The sequence below is a fragment of the Juglans microcarpa x Juglans regia genome, chromosome 4S, assembly GCF_004785595.1.
Source record: "Juglans microcarpa x Juglans regia isolate MS1-56 chromosome 4S, Jm3101_v1.0, whole genome shotgun sequence".
Classification (NCBI taxonomy): Eukaryota; Viridiplantae; Streptophyta; class Magnoliopsida; order Fagales; family Juglandaceae; genus Juglans; species Juglans microcarpa x Juglans regia.
This window is the reverse complement of record NC_054601.1, coordinates 3,132,642-3,158,030: the sequence shown is the minus strand read 5'-3', so window position 1 is coordinate 3,158,030 and position 25,389 is coordinate 3,132,642. Positions and strand designations below refer to the sequence as shown.

The 25,389-nt window shown below is 32.9% G+C and overlaps 1 protein-coding gene and 1 long non-coding RNA gene across 2 annotated transcripts; one reads left to right on the top strand and one right to left on the bottom strand.

Moving 5' to 3' along the window:
- Positions 1-800: 800 nt before the first annotated feature.
- LOC121263101 (transcription factor bHLH35-like) lies at positions 801-5,935 on the bottom strand. Its single transcript, XM_041165893.1, has 5 exons — positions 5,672-5,935; positions 5,401-5,563; positions 4,962-5,195; positions 4,646-4,816; positions 801-1,185 (listed from the first exon to the last, which is right to left on the bottom strand). The coding sequence occupies exons 1-5, from the start codon at positions 5,752-5,754 to the stop codon at positions 1,096-1,098; spliced, it is 741 nt and encodes a 246-aa protein (XP_041021827.1). The 5' UTR covers positions 5,755-5,935; the 3' UTR covers positions 801-1,095.
- LOC121263251 lies at positions 2,384-21,535 on the top strand. Its single transcript, XR_005940225.1, has 3 exons — positions 2,384-2,511; positions 19,442-19,452; positions 21,523-21,535. It is a non-coding gene; the product is annotated as an uncharacterized LOC121263251 (long non-coding RNA).
- The last annotated feature ends 3,854 nt before the right edge of the window (positions 21,536-25,389 follow it).

Here is a 25,389-nt window from a genome sequence, read left to right as displayed (position 1 = left end):
TATTAACCCTCCTGCTTCACCTAAACTATTTCCGCCGGAATCTCATTTCTCCCACTCTTTCCTGTCCATCTAACCCCACTTTCATCCCTCTACTGCATCTCCGGCACGGACCCATCCCCCAATTACTCTCATACTGCCTATAATCTCCATACCTACCAAAATTTTGATAATCCCCGTAGCTCAATTTCTCTCCACAACTCGTAGCATCTTGCGATTGACCCTCCACAGTAGCTTTAATTTTTTTTATCAATAGCCGATTGATTATTCGCACGTGTATCATCTTCTTCTCCTTCGTTTGAAGAGGCATTAGAGAGAATCAGAGAAAGAGCTTAAGGCCCGGTTTGTATTCACAATTCATCTCAACTCATCTCACTTCTATTCACTATTATTCAACAACTTTAACTCATAAATCTCACTACTATTTACAACCTATCTCATTACTATTCACAACTCATCTTCGAATCCAAACGATACCTAAATCATAACCGACACTTGCGCCATTGAAGTTGCAGAGAAGACTGGATGAAATGGAAAAACAAAGATTTGCTTCAACCCCATCAAGGGAAATAAATCATGTTTTAAATTAAATTAATGGTGCTCGATCAAGGTAAAGAACTTCTTTTATACTAAATGGTAAACTAATCATATTAAAAATTACATTTTCAGTCTCATTGAGCTTGAAATAAGATTTCATCCGATTACATTGTCCAGGTTTTTTTATTTTTATTTATATTAAAGAAGTCGATTGAAACTATTACATGAATGATGAAACAGCTTAGATAGAGAGAGAGAGAGAGATACGATGAAACGCAAGTTTTATTAGACGAAGGTTGTTCAGGTAACAGCATAAAACTATAAACTGAACTATGACATATCATGATGGGTACTAAAGAACTGCGACTCTCTCCTCCCAATAAGCAACACCAGATTGAGACCCTCTTGCGTGGAAACCATTGATTAAAACCCCAACAAAAGAGTGAAAAGGAACTTCTCTCAGATCAAGACATGAAAAGCCATATATAGTGACCAAACATCCTCACCCTTTATTAAAGAGGACTGACTCGAACTTGGGGTCTCATCTCATGTTACTTCTGATTAGATGCTCATAGGGCTTTGTGGGTCATTGAGAGCTGCAATGGCTGTTTCTATATTTATCTTCAACTGATCTTTCTCCTCTTCCTCTGCCTGCACAACAAACAGAACTGAGTTTCTGAAACCAGATCTCCTATCTTCTCTACTGTTAAATCATGTAAAGAAAAAACATTATTAAATAACTTCCCCTAATGATCTATCTATGTGCCTTCAGCAATGTACAAATTATGAGAATATATATTTCTTTGCTCTCAATTCTGATCTTCTAGCACTGTATAGTGTTACTGTTACATAAGAACTATAGTGTAAGTATTAGAATGCCAATCTCCTCTCTTTTCTTCCTCTTTTTTTATTTTTCCTAGTCCATTCAATTCATATTCTCTTTGATGATCTGGTGATGCTTTCATTTTATAGAACAAAAATATTTAAGAGTTTCAATCTGAGTTTTAAGATCATAAAGTATAAAAAAGACAGAAATACGAAGTAAAACGTTTCATCTATTTGTTTGAGCAAATTCACAAGTGAGAACAAAATTATTATTATTATTATTATTATTTTATGTATGTCTATCATCTTTTTATTACTTTGAATATCGGAGTTTTGACAAAATTCTTAAGATATCTCAGCTTATTTGGAAAATTCCCAATTCAACCACAAATAGAGGAGGAGTACTAGTACTGGAGATTAGATTTTTCAATCAATGGTGGATAGCTGTGGAGCTAGTCACCCTCAAGCTAGCTAGCCAGTTGAACGCAGATTTAAATAAATTATACTGGAAATTAATTTCTATATGAAGAAACAATAATATTCTATATATTGTGATATCTTTTTAAGTAAAATATTGGAGATTTTCAAAGATAAATCGGATAGCAACAAGATGCTGACCAAAATCGTTAACAATTACCCATATGCATCGACACTTTTTTCAAACATTTGACCATCTAAATCTTGTGTGTCGTGTATCGAACTATCGAAAAGTATTTTTTCTTCTTGGTAGCGTCCATTAATGTCGAAGAAGAACTATTTTACCTGAATTGGACCCCATGCACTGGAAAATATTGCTTTAAACGTTTAAACGACAGCAACAAGAAATTAAAAGTCAAAGAAATTTGGCCGTTGAAAAATAAGACCTAAGAAAACATCGATCACATCCTTTTGAGAATGACAAAATTACCAGTTCATCATGTCATTTTAGAACTCATACTCAAATTGAATATATATATATATATATATATAATTAATTCAGACCAATATTTATTCCATTCCTTAAATAATGCAAAATGGCAAATTGGCCTTCTCTTCAAAAAGTCTCATGAGTCATAAGGGAATTAAGCGTGTGTTTCTTGCTTGCTTAATTATTCAGATTCACCATCGATCGAGTGGAATATTAATTGCAAAAATAGTATCTAAAATCTACAAGTCATGACATTCTAACATGTATAGATTTAGAATCGCCATGTCATTTAAAACACATGCAAATTAATAATACTCATCAAAGAACAAAACAATTTGAAAATAATTTATCACTCATCATATGAGAAATCATGTGAAGGAAATATTATCAGTAACACTCTTAAAAATAGGTCACCTCTCAAGGGGCTGGTCGGCGGGTGCCCTGATACACATAAAAAGGGTTGGATTTCACACCAGCCCTATAAAATTTGTCAGAACCACCAATTAAAAGGTAGTGCTTAATGGAAGTCACCCTAGCGATCAAGGTGGCCGGTCGAATTCACTCCGCTATGGCTAAGGGTTGGTGTGAGACCCGGCCACCCTTATATGGTGGTGAGACCCGGCCGCAAGCGGCCACCTCTTAGAGAAAGTACATTGAGTATTTCTCACTTATAATTAGGGAGATCAGGTTTTTTTTTTTTTTTTTTCTTTTAAATAATTTTCATAATTTTATTATTTTAAATGATGCAACGATTGTATACAACATGGCCACAATTTCATATGGAATGAAGTTACAATATAAACGCCATCATCATCATGTGGGCTGTTTGCATGTTAATTAAAAAGAAAACGAACGTCACCTATCAAATTTAAATTAGATGTGATAGATCTGCATCCATGCATGGCGGGATATATATAATTTGTCATTATATGGCAAAACTACCTCCCATTAAGCCAGTAGCCAAAATATGAACAGATGATCTAAGGGTTTTATTAAAAAATCCTCACTACCAAAAAGAAATTAATTAACCAATAAATTAATCCAAAACCGAATGTAAATATATATATATTTTTTTAAAAAAAGAACTATAAAAATCATGGAATATTTATATATGTAATTAAGTAATTAACCAGTCCAAGAAACTAAGAAAGAATGGTGCATGTACAATATGTATGGTAACCACTCCCGCGGGACCAATAGTACTTATTGCATGATGCATGGGATCGAGCGTATGTATATATGGACATATATATACAAGATGATCACAAACATATCATGTAACGATTGCTTTCAAAGAAAGGGACCAATCAATATATATATATACACTTTGTCTCGAAGTTAGGGGAAAAAATGTGTCATGATTCTGCAGAGCTAGCTGTGAAAATCCCACTGTAAAGATTAGGAAAAAGAATCTGTCTTTTCAATGAGTACGTACTACGTCTTTATATATACCTCAGTTTGCAAACATTAAATTTCCTATTGATAACATGCCGCTTGTTTATATATATATATATATATATATATATATATATGAATCTAAAACCTAATTAATTTCCCAACCTTATCTCAACTATTTTTTTCAAAAACATGAAATTGACCCATATATATATATATATATATATAATCAAATAAAATAGGAATAGTTGCAAAAACCCTAAATATTAGAACTTGTTGAGAAAAAAAGAAGAAGAAAAAAAGAAAGCAAAGAAAGAAGGCGGGCCGCAAAAGACTCATTTATGTTCAAAGTGGAAATCTGATGATGGGGTCAGGCGCCGCGCTTTCCTCACTTTTGCTCATCTACTCATTGTTATATTCGATCGAAGACTGTGTGGACTCTGGATTACATGACCACTCATCATTCTCGTAAAAATGCCATATCAAACTCACATTATTGCTGATCCACTTTAATTAAAGTTGATCTATCAATATTCATACCTAGTACATGATGCCCCACAATTCCAGCTGTTTCTCTTCCTTTTCTCCCTCCCTCCCATTCAATTTTTAACCATAATATTAATTCCTTGATCCCCAAGCTGGTGTGTGTTTATATCCAACCGTCCATATAGTTTATGATCAAGAAAAATTCGAAAGAGAATCAAACCCAAATTCAACCCTAGCCATTGGTTGCATCCTAATTCTTTTAGAACATTTAACATGATGTTAGCCATACATTCATATACATGCACACACACACACACACACACACATAAGATATGCACGTCACGCGCGTGCATGCTGGTTCTTAATTAGCAACTGATCATCAAGCCGGAGTAGTGTACGTTATAATGTGCTTAGAAATTAATTGTGAAAAGTGGGATTTTGATAGGAAGATCAGAGTAAAAAAAAAAAAAAAAAGCAAGGAAAAGGAGGAGGACTGACCTCAACGACGACTGTTTTCACAAGCCTCCCAGAAAAAGCGGTGATGTTCGTCGTAATGATTTTAAGCTTCAAAGATTCGAAGACCTCGCAGAGTTTCACCATTGTATCTGTTCTTTTACTGCATGCTAGACTCACCACCACAGTTTTGTCCCCCATGTAAGTCGCCCTAAGCTGCACTCACTCCCCCATCCCATCAATTATTTCAACTATATTAATTTCAATACCAAAACCATATAAATGCAATGTTGAATATTTTATTTAAATCGTATTTATCTTTATCTGTGTATGAGAGAGAGAGAGAGAGAGAGAAGCTCACTTCAAGGACTTCAATAGGGGAAGTTCTTGATCCCCCAGAATCATAAAATTGGTCAGTTCTGATCTTTTTCTTTGATTTCAACAAGATGGGTAGCTCTTCCTCGAAGTCATAACCCAGATTTTTCTTCGATTTCAAGGATTCAAGCTCCTTTATCTCGGCTTGGATTCTTCTTTCTTGTTCCTGGAGCTCTTGGATGTATTTAATAGCATCTTTGATTATTGAAGCCTTATCCATCTAATAACCGTAAACAAAAGAACGTTGGAACAAATTATCACATAAAAAAAGGGAATCCCAGATTTGTTTTTTAAAACAAGGAACTAAGCCAGCCTAGCTATGTATAATTCAACGGCCGAAAGTGATGAACATCATCACTAACTACTGTTTGAATTATATATTCCTAGTGAGCAACGAACGGTTAGTTCAGACTAGTGCATCACACCTTGCTGATGTTGGGGACCACTGCTCTAAGTGCAAACAGCCTATCGTTCAGCTTCTTCCTTCTGTTCCTCTCCGAGACAATGTTCTTCGAGGCCGCCGACGATGCTGCCCCGTCCGGCGAGCTCGAATCATAGTACCCAGAAAACGCCTCGTCCAATCCCCAACTGCCATGACGAGCCCCCCAGATTTTTTTTTATAAAGAAAAAAAAAAGAAAAAGAAAACCATAAAATTTTGAAGAATCGGTGCGAGAAAAAAAAATATATATACACACCTATCAAACTCTTCACTTTGGTAGAACATGCTGGTTTCCCAATAATTTTTGTACTGTTTGTAATCCTCGCCGATGTTGTCCATGGCTAAATATATACTCTTGTCGTTGTGGTTGCAAACAAACAGAGAAAGAGTTAAATAGGAAAACTAAAATACTACGATCGGTCACGGAGATTTTGTGTGAACTGTGAAGAGTAGAGGGGGAAGGGGAGGGGAGAGGAGAGAGCGGAGAATTTCCATTTTCACAAGGGGCTGGCCTTTTAAACATGGACGATTGTACAATGGAGATGGGATTTTAAGGCCACGTGGAGAAGGGACCCATGTTCTGTGTTGCGCCTGATTGTGCTTCCTAGAAAGATCCTCCTTCATACCGTCCGATGAGAATGCCAGATGTGGTCTACGATGCCGCGTGTATGAGGACATAATACATTGACCAGGGAAGCAGCTATATATATATATATTCACGTTCTATTATGGTGCGTGTGTTTTACGATCCTATCAAATTGGTTTTGGTTGTTAGAGAGCTGGTATTGTAATATTGCACGTATATAGGGGAGCGTCACACTCGCTCTCTCTCTTCTCCCCCTGGCTTCGGTTAACTCCATATTTGTCACGAACGCTAGGAGATGCTTGGATCGGAACCATCGGATGTTGGATTTTTGTTATTTGTAATAAATTTATAAATTTTTTTCGAAAATTCATAAAAATTGATTTCATTGAATTTTTCTGAAGTGTTGGGATCCATTGAAAGTATGCATAGATTAAGTTTTTTTTTTTTTTTTCCCCTATAAATGTTGAAATTGTTTGAGAAGTGATGGGACCATGTAACAAGTTAATATATATGAGTTTTGTGAAAGTTATTTAAATTTTTATTTGTTATGAAAACCAAGTTAATATATATGTTTTTAAATAAATAACTTAACCACAAAAACATCTAACAAAAATAAACTCATAAATTGAAGATGTTGTTTGAAGTTATACGTTAGATCTAACAAATCATATGAAATTATATCAGTTTTAGATTTATTTTTCTGAGATATTTTTGTGGTTGTAGCAGTTCTCATTTTTTATAATTATGATTGTTTTGGTGAAAAGATGGTTGGATTAATAGTTTAAAAAAATTGAGAAATTTATACTTTCCAAACCTGATTTAAGATTCTTAATTATTGGTTAATTAGGAAAGTGTGATTTTGTTTTATATCCCATGAAAAAATAATTGAAGTGTTTTACTAAGCAAATGAATAGGCAAGATAGATTATTGTGAATAAATAAGCCAAATTAAAATATATATATATATATAGTAAAACAGAATGAATAGTATAAAGGCACATTAAATGTCAAGTTTCACACGTATATGTTATATGTTCTTCATAATTCGGTGGAATTGAGTTTTAGAAATATTTCAAGGAACTTGATTGTAATCAACAAATATAAATAATAAATCCATTAATTGTGGCTTGAGTTTTTTCTTGGATTGTTAGAAATGACATCAACCTAAATCTAATAATAGTATGTGGCACTGGACACTTGGTGCAGCATATATATATATATATATATATATATATACATACATATATATATATGTTATAACAAGGATGTCAATAACAAGTCAAGAGGAAAAAAAGGAACTCTATTGAATAGTTTATTTAATTGACGGCTAATACTTCTTGTTGATTTATAAATCTTAAGTAGGCATTCATGCAAAACATATTAACATAGCATGATGAAAACATTCTTAAAAATAATACTCCTAAACTCAATGTTTATTACTCTTTACAAAAGAAATTTTATTTTAAAAAAAATATAATAACTCAATTATACGTATTTTTTTAAAAAGTTAATACTTCGTTTACCTATTATTGTTGAAAAAAATTATATTTATAAATTGGTGCGGAGGATGCACCCCCCTTACCGCCATTGACTCGGCATGATAAGATTTGTAAGAGAAGTTTAAGAATAAAATATCTTGCAAATCAAATATTGTTATGTAAACAGTAAGGAGGATGTATGTTTTACAAGTTACTACTCTATTACTATCCATCTATTACCTAAGTTCATTTCAAAAATTTTTTTTTATTATTTTTTTTAAGTATTTTTTTAACATCCTTAATCACTAAGAAAAAATTAAAAAAATATAGAAATTTATTAATAATCACTTCCTTAATCATTAAGTAAAATAAAAAAATCAAATAAAAATCAAATACAAAAAGAGTAATAAATGAGTAGTAGTAGGGTAGTAACCCTATCGTTATTCATACTTAAAAATAGAATAACTCATTGTAATAGTGAGAATATAAAATCACCATTGTGAATAGAGGTTAAATGGATGAAAATGTGTAGATTTATTTATATTATATTCTTAACACTCACATCGCATATGGCTAAATTATTCCAAATAAGTGAGACTAACACAACACATAAAATATTTATTAAATAAATAAAGTATAGAGTCAAAATTTAAATTCATAATCTCTAATTTAATATCATGTAAAATTATTATTTAATTAAAAGATTTAAATAAAAATAAATAAATTTAATTATTCATTTTATATTTTTAACGAACGGCATTTAATGCGTACTCATATAGAAAAAGGGAAGGAAGCAACGGAGCATCAACCCCAATTGAATGCATATTCAAAATGAGGACAACTGTCCAATGGTACAACGTTGTCATTTTCAGGTATGTCAGCAGTTGCGTATCTGATGACGTCCTAACCAATGAGTCAGCAACATGCAGATCAAGCTGTTGATCTAGTCGGTCCTAGTTTTATTATTCATCATTTTTGGATATTATGCATTATATTTATTTATTTTTTTAAATTAATTAAACTATTCCACTTATAATTCATATATTATATATTTAATAAAATAAATAAATAAATAAAAATTATATATAATGTATGATGTTAGAATAATGAATAAATTTTTTTTATTAATTTTATATTTTAAATGCGGCTTGGCTTTTGGGTCTACCGTCCACACTAAACAAGAGATTGCCACGCGGCAAGAAACGGTGCCCGACCCCTACTTGGAGTCATCATCTTTAATTTGCTGAATTCCTTAGTTTTTTCTTTTTCTTTTTGGGTGGAAGACTCGGACTCGTAACCTTTCTGGTCTTTTCCTTTTCCCAATTATTTTTGGTCTGACTAAACTAATGTAATCACACAACTAGCACGCATTAGAGGACTAAATTGCTAAACAGCTGCCAATTAAACGACATTAATACAATTCGAAATTTACATATCTTAAAATTGTATCTAAGATTACTTTAAATATATAAAATGTGTTTATTTTTCTTTTGTCGAAGGTATAGCCAGCAGACTGAAGTCTTTTTTTTTTTTAACAAAAAAAATTATTATGTAATGTCATGAGTACTGTTGATGAGAATATATACGATCCTTTATCTCATCCATCGTGTGATTCATGTCATTCTTTATGTAATTTAGGTGCTCCATCCATTAATATTCATGATATTTCAGACAGCAGGCGCTTAATTACAACGACCGAGCGTTCATTTAAGGTTAAAAAAAGTCAAGAACAATTTCCGACCTAATAATATTAGTTAATCCAAGATTAAACTTATATATATATATTTAAGAAACCGTGTTTTGGATCAAGCGTTGTGGTCGTGTGTTGCATAAATATCATGGTAAACATGCATGCATGCTTGATATCTAGTACTCATGAAAAGTGGACATGAGCAGTGTTCGTCAATAATTCAATTCAATTAAACGGTACTGGTGTGCACTAATTTGTTCATGTTGCTGCCGCTTTTTTACTTCAAATCGTGAACAACACGGAAACGACGACCGTGCGTATATTCAAAGTCGTTCTTGAAAAACATGCATGACGGCGTACTGGTAATTTATAACCTTAATCTTGGATGTTGGCCGTACCGCGTACGTTGATCTGCTTCTTATTTTTGACTAATTTCGCGAACAAATAATTAAACCAAGTCGATTTCTAAAAAGAAAATAATTTATGCATAATATTTTATATAATTATATTTTAAATAAGAGGTATTTTTATAAAATATCTTATAAAAATAATATCATTTTACAAAAATATCCTCATTTTATAATATTATTATACAATATAATATTGTGTAACGTGTTATTTGTATATCATTACTCTTTTTAAAAATATCTTGGAATTAAACGACAAGTACCATTAATGTTACCAAACTACCTACGTACGTACGTACCGAGGCCATGGTGTGCGAATGCATCCCCATGTTTATATGTTTTTTGTGTCCGATTTGATATTTTGTTTAAGTTTCACATTAAGAATGATAGAAATGAATGATAATGAGAAATTAAGTAGGTGTAATATATATTAAAGATCAAGTTTCACACCGATATATATATATATATATATATTTTTTTTTTGGTTGAAAATGAGCTTTAATTTGTAATTATTTCAGAAGTTATATATAAAGCTGGTATTATTGATTAATTATTTTAAAGTATGTCTATCAGTTGCATGCTTACATGAGAGTAGTTGATATTTCTTTTAGGCCTCGTTTGGATATAGAAATACTCTCAACCCATCTCATTTCATCTTATCTTATTATTATAACTTTTTAAAATTTTACACAAAATATAATAATTAATAATTCAACATTTTCAAATTCTAAAATAATAATAATATTAAAAAATAATATTCTAACAATATTTTATTTAACTCATCTAAAATCTTCTCATCTCATCTCACCATTCAAATGAGCTCATAAATAATTAATATCATAGCCAACCTATGAACATCATGTAACACTAAAATCCAGTGCCGATGCCAGCTTTATTGGGTCGTTATAACGTGTTTAGTCCTACATATTTTATCTCAACACTAAAAATGATTGGATTAAGATGATACAATCATGAAAGTAATTAGTACCGTTGGTTTTCAAAAAATGAAAGCAAAAAAAGGAAATAGAGGCCAGACATGATATTGTTGTAGCTAGTAGTACTGCTACCTATATAATATATATATATATACACACACACTAGAGAACGGTCCGGGTGTGTTAGCTCCTGGATGCACCTGACATAATGATTTAAATAAAAAAAAGTGAAAAAGTTAATAGCTTATTTGTCTGGGAAAAGAAAATACAAAGTTAAAGAAAGATAAAAAAATCAAGATTAAAAAAAAAATCTAAAATTCAGCAAAATATCTAATCGTGGGGCTATTGATGGCCTTTTGGTAAAACATGATCATTCATTAAATTCTACAAGGGAGCTATACATCAAATAGTCAAGAGTCTTAAGGACCTTTTAGTAAAACAGGCTCTTTTATTAAATTCTACAAGAAAGTTACACGTCAAATGGTCAAGGGTTTTAATGGTCTTTTAGTAAAACAAAACTTAACAGAAAAACAAGAAAAGTTAATGGAAAAAAATAAAAATTACTATTCACAGTTAGATAGCCACTTATTATAATAGAGTGTGTGTGTGTATATATATATATATATATACACTTTGGTAGTACATCTTTATTAATGTATTTTTACAAAAAAAATATATACACCATATTATCATCTAATTTTTATTTCACTAATTAGTATGATGTGACATATTTATCATCATTAAATTATCATTTATTTGAAATAATTATTGAAGACTCAAATGGTGGATATGCAAGCATGATAACTTATATGCTGTTCTATATTTTCATAAATTTAAGAACTTTTACTTATATTGTATCATTTGATCTACGTAAGATAACATTCGAAATTATACAGAATTATATGAAGAGAGGTGCTATAGTCATTGAAGATTTGTCCCGAAAAGTGTCTCGAACTGCACATTTTATTTTTTTATTTTTCTTTACATTTTTTTATATATTTTTTTAATTATTATAAATATTTTTTAAAAAAATAAAAAATTTATAATATTATTAAAAAATATTTTTTTAAAAAAATTTTGAAACAGACTTTCGAGACAAACTTTCGGCAGCTTTAGCATTTCTGTTATATGAACATGCATGTGGAACCGAAACCTAGCTAGACACACGGCCGCCAGACCAGCAGTACATGGATTATGCTACGTACGAAGATAATCCTTACAGCTTTTGGGGACATCAAATATATCTAATACCATTTAATATAATTAAAATGACATGATTCAATTGGGTGCTGGATGTTTCTCGATCCACTTCAATAAAAGGTAATGATATCCGTCCAATCGGTTTATTCATCTTTTACCACTTATATTATATTTTAATTTTTTTAAGTATTTGTTAACATATTTAATTATTAAGAAAAAATTAAAAAAATATAAAATTTTATTAATAGTCATTTTCTTAATTATTAAATAAAATTAAAAATTAAAAAAAATCAAATATAAAAAAAAGAGTAAATTAATAATAAATGGAGAGTAATTTTATCATTTTATTGCTAATTAATGCAAACCTGCACGAGGGAACTTGGGTTTATATATCAGGTACGGAAGTGGTTGCGGTTGGTGCACATTTGATGTCCCTAAAAGCTGTTAGGATCATCTTTCCCCCCTCTCGCGACCCCCACTTTCCCTTCAGTATCTCCTCTCTCTCTATCTATCTATCTATCTATCTAACCCTTACAGTCGTCACTCTCTCTCGCTCCGTAGTCGATACGTCGTACGCTGTGAGGACTCAGATCATTTCCCATCACCATTAATCTATTGCATGCCTAGTCTGTCACTGAAGGTAAGTTTCCCGTTCCTCATTCACATGCACCGATGCACATATGTTTTTTTTTTTTTTTTTTTTAAATTATGGAGGATGAGATTAAATTGAGTAGTCGGAGGATGAGATTGTAAATTGTGTATTGTGTAAGATTGAATTGTGCATATATTTTTATGATTATAATTTTTAAATTGTGAATTTGAAATTATTTAGGATTTTAAATTGAAACTCTAAATTAGTTTACGGTTCCAATCCAAAACTTTTAATTTACGATCTCGATTCTCACAGTTTCACAACAATTAACACAACCCATTGACTTTTTTACTGCCATTGCCATCTCAAATTCTGTTAAAATTTTATTCTTTTATTAATTTAGTTAATTGTAATGTTGTTACAATAGTACAATTTGTAATATTTTTAAATGAATTTGTAATTTTGTAATAGTTTTCTCTTAATATGTATCATTGTAATAGCTTAGTTATGATTATTAGTTATTAGTTACAAGTTAGTAGTATAGAATTAATAATTTATATTATTTTAAATTATTTTTTGTTATTTTTATTTTTATATATTTTATAGTTAAATTATGGGTCCAAAATGACCTAGAAATAAGTTTTGGACCAGTTTTGACCCATTACATATGTTTTTGGGCCATTTTGGACCTAGAAACGTGTTGTGACCCATTTGCCCATTTATGCGGGAGGGCAGGCAGACAAATGGGGTGTCCGCCGTTGCACCTGATCTGTACCCAAAATGGGTACCCCAACCCTCGTTTGAGGGGGTTGGTTCCAGGAGGGAAACCACCAACCCCACCCATATATATATTGAAGTGTACGTTGGGTATTGAGTGCAACACGAGTCTATATAATAACAATGGAAAATGTTAAATATATTTAAAGAAAAACATATTTTTTCACATGTTATTTATTGATACGATGAAAACCATAAAAATTGAAATTCAAAATTGGAATTTAAAAAAAAAACCTAACAAAATGATTATTGTAAATAAAATTGTAAGTACATATAACTTTAACGGTACTTAATCTTTGTGATTAAGTTTGTAACTAAGGTTTGGAGCTAAAATAGTATTTTATGTGCAGTGATTAATTATAGACTAAAAAGAACAAAGAAATGGCATCTACAATATTAGGGTGTGTAAGCTCAACGCACTCATTTTAAAAAGTAGATAAATCTTAGATCTATATGATTTTTTTTTTTTTTAAATGATGAACTCTACTTTTTTCTAAAATAATAATGAACTCTACCTTTTTTTAAAATATGCAGACGCGAGACTTGCACAATACTCTAAGACTGTATCTATTATTCTAATAAAAACATATAAATATAGACAATAAATTGTAGCTTGACTTTTTCGCCTTAAGCTAGAGCAAAGAACCCTCCAAACAGAAGAACTCCAAAGCGTATCTATCAATATTATTCACGTACTACTTATTTATCTGTACATACTTTTTGTTGTATTTTTATTTTTTGGTGAGAGAATCATTTTTCAATATATATGCATGACCATTTCTGATCTTTAAATTAATTAATTAGGTTATTAATATATATTTGGAACACGGACGAATGTGTGACGTTTGACCTACTCTATAAACCATAATTAATTAACTAGCTTTAATTAAATCATCATAATAATTTAAGCAAAAATATCATTCTTCTTTAAAACGGGGGTTAATCATGACATGATGCACTAACCCGAGAGATATGCAAGAATCAGTAGAATAATAAAATATCAATTAATAAATAATATTTGGGGAGCCAGGGGTTAATCACCTGGGTACGTTCCAAATTAGCTCAACAGCAATACCTGATTGGTCAACGTCAGAGAAAGATTTGAGGCTTTATTTTTGGGATTTGTTTTGTACGTTTTTGTGACAATGAGATCTTATTGGAAGGTCAGACAAATTATCGTAGGGGATTAGGAATTTATTTATCTTGATCATATTATATATATATATATATATATATTTATTTATATTGTTCTTTGTTTGCATTGCTTTGGACTGTTTAGCTTAAAAGAAGAATATTGTTGCGGGCCAATATTCGGTCTGCAATGGTCAGGGGATTCTATGAATTTTTGTCCAAAAGTCCCCCAAGGCCCAAACCCTTTGTTGTCCACTGAATAGTAGGGTGGCAATTTTTCTAGACCCTTTGCAGTCCATCGATGCTTGCTTGAAAACTGTACCATATCCAACCTTGTCATTGAGTGAAACTGCATTTTCGAGACGAATATCGCGTCGGACATATTTTTAAATGATTAGTTAATGATATAATTAAAATTCTATTAAAGAATAAAAATTTTTTATTTTTAAATAATATAAATCTCATATACCACCTATCTTTATCACCTACTACGCAATATCCGGTGCTGACTGTTTTAGGAAAGCATGACCAAGAGTCAACATTGTATCGGGAGGAACTTATGCCTTTCATCTACCGCACGAATTATTGTGTCATTGATTATAATGATGCTCCCCTATGATGCTATTTCGGGTATCTTGAGATTTTTATTTATTTTTGTTGAGAAACAGCTTTGTGCATGGTTTTTGGAAAATTCCTGGATGCCAAGTCTGAGGTCTGAGTATCCAGCTAATCTCATTACAATGAAACACTGCAGAGGATGGGAACAATTAAAAGCAGTTGTGCAGGGATAGAAAAACTTTAGAGTCTTTTGATAATGGGATGATATCTTCTATGCGGTTTTAACTGAGATAAGATTGCATTTTCTAACCTTTTTGTTCTGGTTTACTGGTTATAGTGACAATATAATGCAGAGCTTCTTTCCCGCAGAAACACTAGAGTATCTTTTATCTCTTGTTTTCACCTCAAAAGAGATGACAATACATGCTTACGAAGTGAAGAAATTCATGCGGTTAACTCATCTTATAAAATCAGTTCTATAAGAGATGATTGTTCATTCTTTATAAACATGCTCAAGACCTTGTCTACAGATAATGTGTGATTATTCCTCAATACCCTCCCTCACGTGTAAGCAAGTATTTTTCCTAGTCATTCTCACGGAATAAGTAGTGTGAGCCCACATTAGTCCTATAGCAGGCTCTGATACTATGAAAAAAATTCATAGGTTTAACTCATCTGATAAAACCGGTTTTACAAAAGAGAAAATTATTTATTATTTATAAACATACCCAAGACTTTATCCACAGGTAATATGAGAATATTACTTAACACGATGAGAGTTATAGCTTGGATGGACAACACAAATTTAGACATTGGTTCCTTAGTACGAAAGAGGGTTGGTCAGAATACGATTTACCTTTTTGATTGGCACTGCATCTCGGCCTAATCGAGGGATGCACCGGCTCTCAACAAAGAATTTCCCTCAATACAACTTGGATAATTTAAGAAGAAAATCCTTCAATCTAATGGCGCTAAAAGTGTGAATGCGGATTCCTGTTCTTTGTTGGATCAACAAGCCGTTACCCTGTCTTCCTAGACAAATCAGTTCGTTTCTTTCACATATATAAGCTATAGGCACTAATTTGATCCAATATTTCCGATTGCAGTTGAAAATTTAGTTTCTGGAACTGATTCGAGAATGCCAAACCACCCAAACTAATTGGGTCACAGTGGCGAATGGCTCTTGTTTGCAAATGTTTTCTACTAAATGTATTCAATTTCAAGTGAAATGAAAATGATTATTGTCCTGTTTTCTTTAGAATTTTGTAATATTTGCTGGTGGTCCTGAGTCAGTGAGTTGTTTGGCCTGGGTTTCAATGAAGGGAAAGAGAGTGTATCTATACTATAGTTGGCAAGAGATGTTTGGTTAGCCTAAAAGGAAATTCATTTGGAAGGCCGCTTCTCTCTGCCTTGACTTGAGTTGACAGCTTGGAGAGAACATAACTCTGCTTTTGATGGTGTTGAAAAGTCCGTTCCCTGCTTTCTTTATACGTATGGTGTGCAGTTATTAGATGGGTTTTGGTTCCATCTTTTGTTGAATATCTATATTACCTTAAATTTTGTATTGCATTCATCCTCGTTTTCTTCTCTCAAATCAACACAATTTCAATTAATTACTGAAAAAAAATATATTTTTGTGGCCAATGGTATCACATGTAAAAGTATCAGCCAGATCTATGTCTGTTTGGAATGAAGTGACATGCCATGGGAACTTGCAAGCATTTATTAACAAACAAAGGTTGTGATTGGATGTTCTTTCATTTAACACAGAAAAGGTAGTCAAATCCAAGACAGTGGAGGAACAAAAGGATAAGAAAAAAAAAGTGGAATTCACAATCTCAAGCGAACAGACATTCCTTCAACCCTACCAGAAAAGGATAAACAAAGTTAAAAGGAGCTCATATCCCCACCACCTCAGCTGCAATGATGCCTGTGGGAGTGGTAGTGGGGTCTTAAAAGCTTAAAACCACAATGAGTACCAAAAAGGAGATAATTTCTCTACTTCTTGAAATTCTAATGCAAAATATATACAAGTGAATATATATAAATATATTTCAAGTCGTTCTCAATCATGTGTCTGCTAGTATGTATTCAAAGATGATGATCGAATGGATAAATGGAATCTAGAGATATCTCTATTTACAGAAGTTATGGATTTTGGACTGGCGAAAAGAATCCATGTTGGAGCTTAAAAAGGTGAGCCACAAAAAGAAAGAGAATGAAAGAGATGGTTGAGTTTTTGTTTGTGTATGCGGGTGTCAGCTTGAAAGGGCATGCGTTATTCAAACTTCCAAGGGACTTGATTGTTGCAATATCAGACAGACACCAAGGAATTTCATGGCATTGGGTTCCTTCCCCTTTTGGCGTTTTCCCAAGTGCCGTACGTTCTATTCTCAAGTCTTGCTTATTCATTTATAAAGGGCTCCATAGTTTTTCATAATAACTTGCATGCCTAAATTTGTATTTAGCATTAATCAATCTTTCAGATCAGTTGATAGAGGGAGCAGGGGATCGAGTGGTAGTGGCTCTCAGCTGCAGTGGGGATGCATGCTGAAAATTAGCCTAGTTTGGATACAAGAAGTGTCTCGTCTTGATTCATTTGATCTCATCATTTTATTTTTTTTAAATTTTCACATAAAATATAATAAATAATTCAATTTTTTTAAATTATAAAATAATAATAATATTAAAAATAAAATTATAATAAAATTTTATTTAATTTTAATTTCAACTCATTTCATCTCAACTCACTATCCAAACAATACTTGAGAGAGATTGCATTTTCCAAGAAAAATACTTAAGTGCGATTGCGTCTTTAAAATGTGTGTATGAACAAGTTTAATCACTCATGAATAAATGAATACACATAAAAGGTGCAAAAGCTAAAAGGTGAAGAAAACTTTTGACCATAATAGTGGTACTGTGTACATGACTTGGTACAACTTTTTTTAACTCTACATTAATAATGCGACTTCCAAAGCTTTTTCCTCAAAGTTATTGCAAATGTGCAAGTACTGGTAGCTCTCGGCCAATATGCAAAGACGTCTCTCCTCTCTGTTCTAAACTCCCGATCAAGGAATAATAATAATCTTTTTCCTCTGTTATTGTCTCACATCGTACGTTAATCCTTCTCTCTCGTAAAATCAGTACGTACATTAAAATGCATGGGACAGGGGACTTCATTAATATACATGTATAGGATACGAGGATAGATAATAGATCCGATTCTTCGTTACAAACAATTAAAATTACGTTGTAAATGCATATATATTTTCATTCCCAACTGAGATTGAAATTACGACGTTGATGTAAAATCCATAGGATATTTTCAGGTTTGCTTAAATATTTCATTTCCTGTCTGTCTCTATTGCTTAATTTCTCGACCTCTTGACTTAATTCTTCTGATCCTATCCTTTAAGTTCTTAGATTGAGAAGAAATAAAGTTTGCATGATATGCCTAAGGCTGTTGGAGCAAAATCAACTGGCATTTCACGTGCGGAATCATGTCGTTTCTTTATTTTGGGTCAGACATACTGTGTGCATTTTCGAAACCATATCCAAGGTGGTGCAGAAGCAACGAAAGCATCAACTTACACTTCAATTCATGTGATCTCTAATTGGTTAGAAGTTTCATACTATGGTTCTTAATCTTTTGACTGGGTAATGCATGCGAGACACAAAAGTACTACTGTCTGATTAATTGCATGCAATACCAGCACAGCCACAGGCCGGCAGCTGCGACAATTTCGATCGCGGTTTCTCAAGCAGCATCATGTGATCAGAAGATCAATGAATCTTGTGCAGAAGTCTATTCCAAAACCAGCACTCAAAGATATTGTCCAACAGTCTATATACATACATATATATATATATATATATACACACACACTATTCATGAAACCAATCACTCTTACGGTTTGAGGGATCTATTTTGGTCCCAACACAATACCCAGCAGCAGTCAGGGTTTAGTTTGTTTGTTTCGACTTTCAACATATATAGCTGGTTATAGCCTTTGTTTGTTTGTTTAAACATAGCTGGTATTAGCCTTTGTTTGTTTCTCAAATGCTATGCTGATTCTCTCTGTCAAAAACCCAGAGTCATTATAGAGGGCAAAGCCTAGCTTCTGTGGTCATCAATAATACCAAGCTAGCCCAGTGTGAGCTTTTTGTCCATCAATTATCAGCTCGCTGCATATCCGGACATAGATAAATTAATTAACATGCATGATCATGACCATTTTTGTGCTATAAATAATATGCTTCCTTTTCCGTCATGATCAGAATATAACAGGAAGAAACGATTGACTGAAAAGGAATAAAACAGACATCATGATCAGAAGGACAATAATTGATATAAAAAACAGGACAAAGTACATTAGACTACAACTATTTTTTCATTGATATGTACCCTACCTATAAAAGCAGTCATTAATTTATAACTCAAAACAACCATCATTTTCTTCTCGATTCAAATCTTTATCATCTTCAAAATTTGTGTCATAAATATGCCATATTAATGTTCATCAATATTTAAGATCAGATCATGATGAGTGTACAAATTGTCGTGAAAAAACACTACATCTACGCACAACGATAACTAGATAGACAATGAAATAAATACAAAAATACAGGAATACAAAAATACAGGAATCAAGCACACACACGACACATAGAATTTGACGTGGTTCAAAAATATGCTTGCAGGAGATTACAATCACACATAATGAGTTACAAGAGCTTCACTTTACTGACACAAATCTCAACTCTCTCTTTAGGGCATTTTCTTTCTCAAGAGTGCTTTACACCATTTGCCTCTCATTGTTCTCTCAATCTGATACATCTCAAACAAATAACATAACCTATATATAGTGCATGACGTTAGAAACCCTAAGGCGGTAAAATAGGGTTATTTGCTAGAGCGAAGTGTTGAGCACGCCTTGAGTGAACATCCTATCTAGCATTGGCTTGAGTGGCCAATCGAGCGACACTCCAGTGAGTTTTAGGATTGAGTTTTGCTAAAGCCCACTATTGCGCATGCCGCAAGCGTACAATTTGTTTGAGGTCTGCTCAAGCTAACTGTCGAGCGGTGTAAGCGAACTCTTTGTTTAAGTTTTGCTCAAGCGCAATGTCGAGCGAGAGTCTAGCAAACTCTCGCTTAACGTCTTCTCGACTCAAAACAACAAGGCTCCAATATAATCCAATACATATAATTATCAAAACAAGCAGTTTGGGATGCAAATTGAAAAAAAAAAATTGTAATTTGGAGTACAAAATGTATCTTCCCCTGTTAAAAGTAAAGAGAGCAATACATGCTATGTGGTATATAGTCTATAAGATGCATCCCACGTCATATAATTAATTACTTATACTTATTGGTACAATGCAGCAAGCGTGACCTTTTAAAATAATAATAATAAATTAAAATTATAACAATTTAATTAGTTTAAGAAGAATAAAATAAAATAAAAAATAATAATTTTAAAATAAATAAAGTGGAATAATGATCAATAGCATTCCTAGTAAATATATATTGTTGCTTTAGAAGACATTACGTCATCAATAAAACTCTGTACCCTACCCATTAAAGATGGAAAATCTTCCATCCTAATTACATTTTATCGCAGTGAACTTTTTCCCCTCCGTACAAATCATTGATAACGGCTAGCTAGTCTCTGGTTATTTATTATTGCTGAAGCTTCATCATGTTGATCAGTACTTGTATACATTAATGACAACTTTTTAACTTTTTAAAAGTGGAAATTTAACTTAATTAAGGTCTCATAAGTATGAAAAAAAGCACTAACTAATTGAAACAAAGGGGATATATAGCTATTCAATTATTGTAATATATGTATGTATATATGAATAATTTTTTTTATCAGTCCTTATTCATTATTTTATACTTTATATCTTATAAAAAAATATATAATATAAAGTATGGAGTGAATAGTAATCGATATATAACAAAATTTGTATATGTATATATATATATATATATGTATAGACGCAAACATAGGTATAAAGATGTTCATCCTCCTCCAAGTAGCTGATCTTAATTATACAGAATTCTTAATTTCTTTGGAACCCTTTTTTTCATTTTTCCGAGAAGAGATTTTTCTTTATATTCTTATAAAATTGGAAAAGAGATTCATGCTCATGGGGATTAGAGAATAAAGTCAGTGGCAGTAATGATGGGTTAGGTTGTCACCATTTTGCATGTAATAGGAAAGAGCGAAAGAAGGAACATATATGCTTTCGCACCTTTTCCTTTTTCCTGTTTGTTTCACTTTGTTTTGCTTTGCGGTGACCACTTTAATCACACTCTTAGATTTCAGTAACAAAAGCTCCCCTCCGCCCTCTTTTTCCTTTACCGCCTTTACACTGTCATTTGATCTGTCTACCACCGTTACTGCATATATTCCAAGCATGCATGAATTAAGATTTTGACTGGACTAGACGAATATTACATATATATATATATATATATATAATCAAGAAAAGGAACTACACGCATTGGAAACCCAAAATTAATTGAGTGTCTGCCAAAAATAAGTTCAAGGCTAATAAATAGTCAAAATGATGGCAGATAGTGAGAGTTGGATTGACACAATATGCATGCTTAATGCTTTGTTAATTCCATTAGTATTTCGGTATTGAGTTTTGTTTGTATGTTAAGAGTTCTAAAAGATAAATACTTACTTAACCGTACGTCCAAATATTTCCTCCAAATTCCGGACTAGCATCGAGGGCTTAGCATGCATGGATGCCATGGAAACACGAAACTGTTAATTCCCTCTTATTCTTTTACTATATTTTAGCTTGTTTGTACATCGATTTATTTATTTCTAGGCTTGGGAAGAGGAAATGACTCAAAGTAAAATTTGCAGGCATGGAAGGCAAGCAAATTTGGATGAAGTCTGATTCTTTTGCATGCATGCGGCCAGGCTGATTATTGCAACGCCCCCACATCACAATAAAGAAGTGTAACCCAATCATTTAGACAAGGGAAAAGGTTAGAATAAATATTGCACAACCCCACAAGCAATTATGCAATGTAATCTTATCGATCATCGATGTTGTACTTAAAAGATACTGCTATATATATAATGAGCACTTCATTTTGGAACAAACTAGTCTGAATATTGTATTGCTTATACAGAAGAAAACGAAAACTAGTTAGTTAGATATCCCATGCTTTCAACTAAGTGCAGTACTGCACGCGCAGGGGAAACCCTGGTGAAGAAACCGAGCATATTACCAAGAAGTTGCAGAAGAAAAAGAAGGAAACGGCAGTCCCCGAGAGAGGGGGGGGGGGGGGGGGGGGGGGGGGGGGGTGGAAGAATATTGGGGAATTGGATTTGGGAAAAGAAAAGGCAGCCAAAAAGAAAACATATCATATGAAAGGATGCGTGTCTGGGGACATTTATTGTATAAAGTTGCACGCTATGCTTTCTTTTCACCTCCCCAAAACATAAATCTGTTTGTTCCTGATCCCACTTTTTTTGAGTCGGGTGTGGCTGTGTATTTTTGAAGACCAGAGAGCAGACGATCGATCGAGGGATTTTAGATGGAATTTTGCAACTCATGGCCTGGGACCCCAGCTGCCACTGTCCTTCTCAACGTAGGACCCATGCAACCTTTGTTAATTTTTCTTTTCCTTGCATTCCCACCCTCCCAAAGGCCAAAAGGTAAGAGCTTCAACTTTTGATAATCATGCATTTCATTCTCTGCGGAATGATCTTTGAAAACGTGATTGTTGCTTACATCAAGCTAGCCTTCTAGATCATGTCATTACCTATACTCTGTAAACCATATGTCATATGGAAAATGATAATATTACTACTCTCATATTATTTATTTACTATTTTTTTATTTGATTTTTTAAAATTTTTATTTCACTTAATGGTTAATTAGGAAGTAATTATTAGTAAAATTATATATATATTTTTAATTTCTTTTAATGATTAAATATGTTAAAAAATATTTTAAAAAAGTGATAAAAAAATAAAAAATTTCAAATATAGTATAAATAATAAAAGAGTAGTGAACCGGTTGCATGCAGGTATCATTACCCGTGTCATATACGTCACTCATGCACCAGCTGATCTCTGGTGATTCGGAAAAAATACGCATGCACGAATACCAAGTTCGTGTACTTCCAAAACGCGTACGTACATATTATATCATGCTAAACAAAATTATAATTACTATCAACGTACGTATAAAATCCATCATTATGCAGTACTTCTCTAGCTAGTTAGCCTTTTTTTTTTGTGGGTATGTACCTATGTGACTATCATGTCCCGTATACACACACATGACATATATGATATAGCTCGTGATTTTTCACTTTCCCACTTTGTTGAAAATTTGTTAGGCAAAATGTAAACTAAATCATTCACTCGGCGGAGAGATGCATGACGCATTCATTCTTCACATTAATGAATCTGCACGATCTGATCATGCAGATATCAATTCATAAAGGGATCATATATACTTTACTTCTAAGTAGAGAAACCCTATTCTCTTGCACACTTTATAAACTTTTGAAATATAATGTTCCAATGATTAATTGGGCACGTTTAAAAAAAATGCCCATCCCTCTTGTGATAATCGCCATCCCTAGTACTTCATCATGTGATAGTCGCCATCCCTGCTTTGGGACATGAAAGAAATAAAATTTTTAGTGTGCAAAGCTGTTACAGATTCATACATATGCAGACTGGTCATCAGTGTGCTAAATCATCAAACATGCAGAATCAACAAGTCTTTTAGAAGCATTTCATGTGGAAGATGAAAGTGCCAAACAAGATTAGAATTTTTGCATGGTGTGCATACAAAGATGGTTTACCTACTACTGTAAACTTGATGAAGACACAAGTGCTTACTGATGATACTTGCAGATTCTGTTTAGCAGCAAGGGAAGATATCACTCATGCGGTGGTCAATTGTCCTGCTCCCCGAGGTATGTGGCGGATTTTCTTACCTGATTTACTGCTTGAAAATAATATGTCATTGATTGAGATGGCAATGCAGATCTGTGATAGGAAATTGTATGAGTAGTTAGCTGTATTGTTTGTGTTGGCCTGGGGATTTTGGTTTCATAGGAATAAATATGTGCATGACCAAGAGCTACTAAGTCCTAAAATGGTAGCAGAGAATGCTTCAATTATGTTGCACAGTTATGACCATGTTAGGCAGAAGACAAGAACTCAACTTATGCGACACTACAAGTGGCAGCCTCCTCAATCTGGGTGGCTCAAATTAAATGTGGATGCTTCAGTTTTTCTTGAATGGGATAGAGCAGGTGTTGGAGCAGTACTGAGGGATGCAACAGGAAGAGTTCTAATGGCTCTTAGCAAGACCGAGGTACCGATGGAAGATATCGAAGGCTCTGAGTTGCTTGCCATTTTCAGGGGTCTACAACAATGTCCTACTATGGGTCTTTCAAACATTATTGTGGAGAGTGACAGTTTGCTAAGCATTGAAGCTCTAATAGATGATAGCATGACTAACTCTTTTTTAGGGGTGTTATATCATGAGATAAAGAAACTTGCAAGATGTTTTGAGAATTGTTTGTTTTCACATGCATATAGGGAAGGCAATATGGTAGCACACAAGTTGGCTAAATATGCATTCAAGCTATAAAATATTGATGTTTGGTGGAATTGCATTCCAGACTGTATTTCTAAAGCCGGGCTTGAATAATTGTCTGTAATCATTTTCTATTGATTAATGATATTATCATTTTTATAAAATAATAATAATAATAATAATAATCAACGTCTTTTCGGTGTTAATCACTAACTTGGACGATAGCTAGCTAGCAAGACATGCAATCATGATAATAGTTTACAAAACTGCTTCTGATCATTACTATGTTGATCAGCTGAGCTCAATTAACTATATAATTCTTTTGTTTTTATGTCGAGATATCCATGGCATGCATGCAAGCAATAAGCTGCTAGTTCATTATTGCATGTAGCGCCTTAAATCCAATATCTCTTAATGATCTTGTCATCTTAAATAATTTTTGAAATATATAGTTATCTTGAATTTGCAGTAGTACTATATGTACGTGATGAGAGTCTTAAAACATAAGTATATATAATTATTAAATAATTTGCTTTTTAAAATTATGAACTTATGATAAAATAGATGCTCTGAATAATCATCTTCATTGAGTAGAATCGTTTTACAGTGCAGTATTTATAGAGGAAATATGCCGAAAATAGTTATGGCATTACAATAAACAGAAGGTGCGCTGGTACTGGAGCCAGCTGTGCCGTGTGTGTGTAACAGAAAAGATGCTTTTAATACAACAGATTTCACAAGAAGAATTATCTAGAAGATTTTGGTTGCTGAGAAGGATTGGAATCCTTGTGTGCATCTGAGCTGGAGCCGTTTGCATTGCTGGACTGAGGTGAAATTTGACTGGGATTTGTTTGAGCGTTATTACCCTTCCGCGAGTCCAGCATGGGGACTATGGTGAGGCTCGTTCGAAGAGCAAGAAGCCGAGATGACAGTAGAGGTTTTGTGAACACATAAGCTAGTTGATCAAGAGAAGAAATGAAGGCAACATGCAGTGTCTTTGAAGCAACTCTATCAAGCACAAAATGGA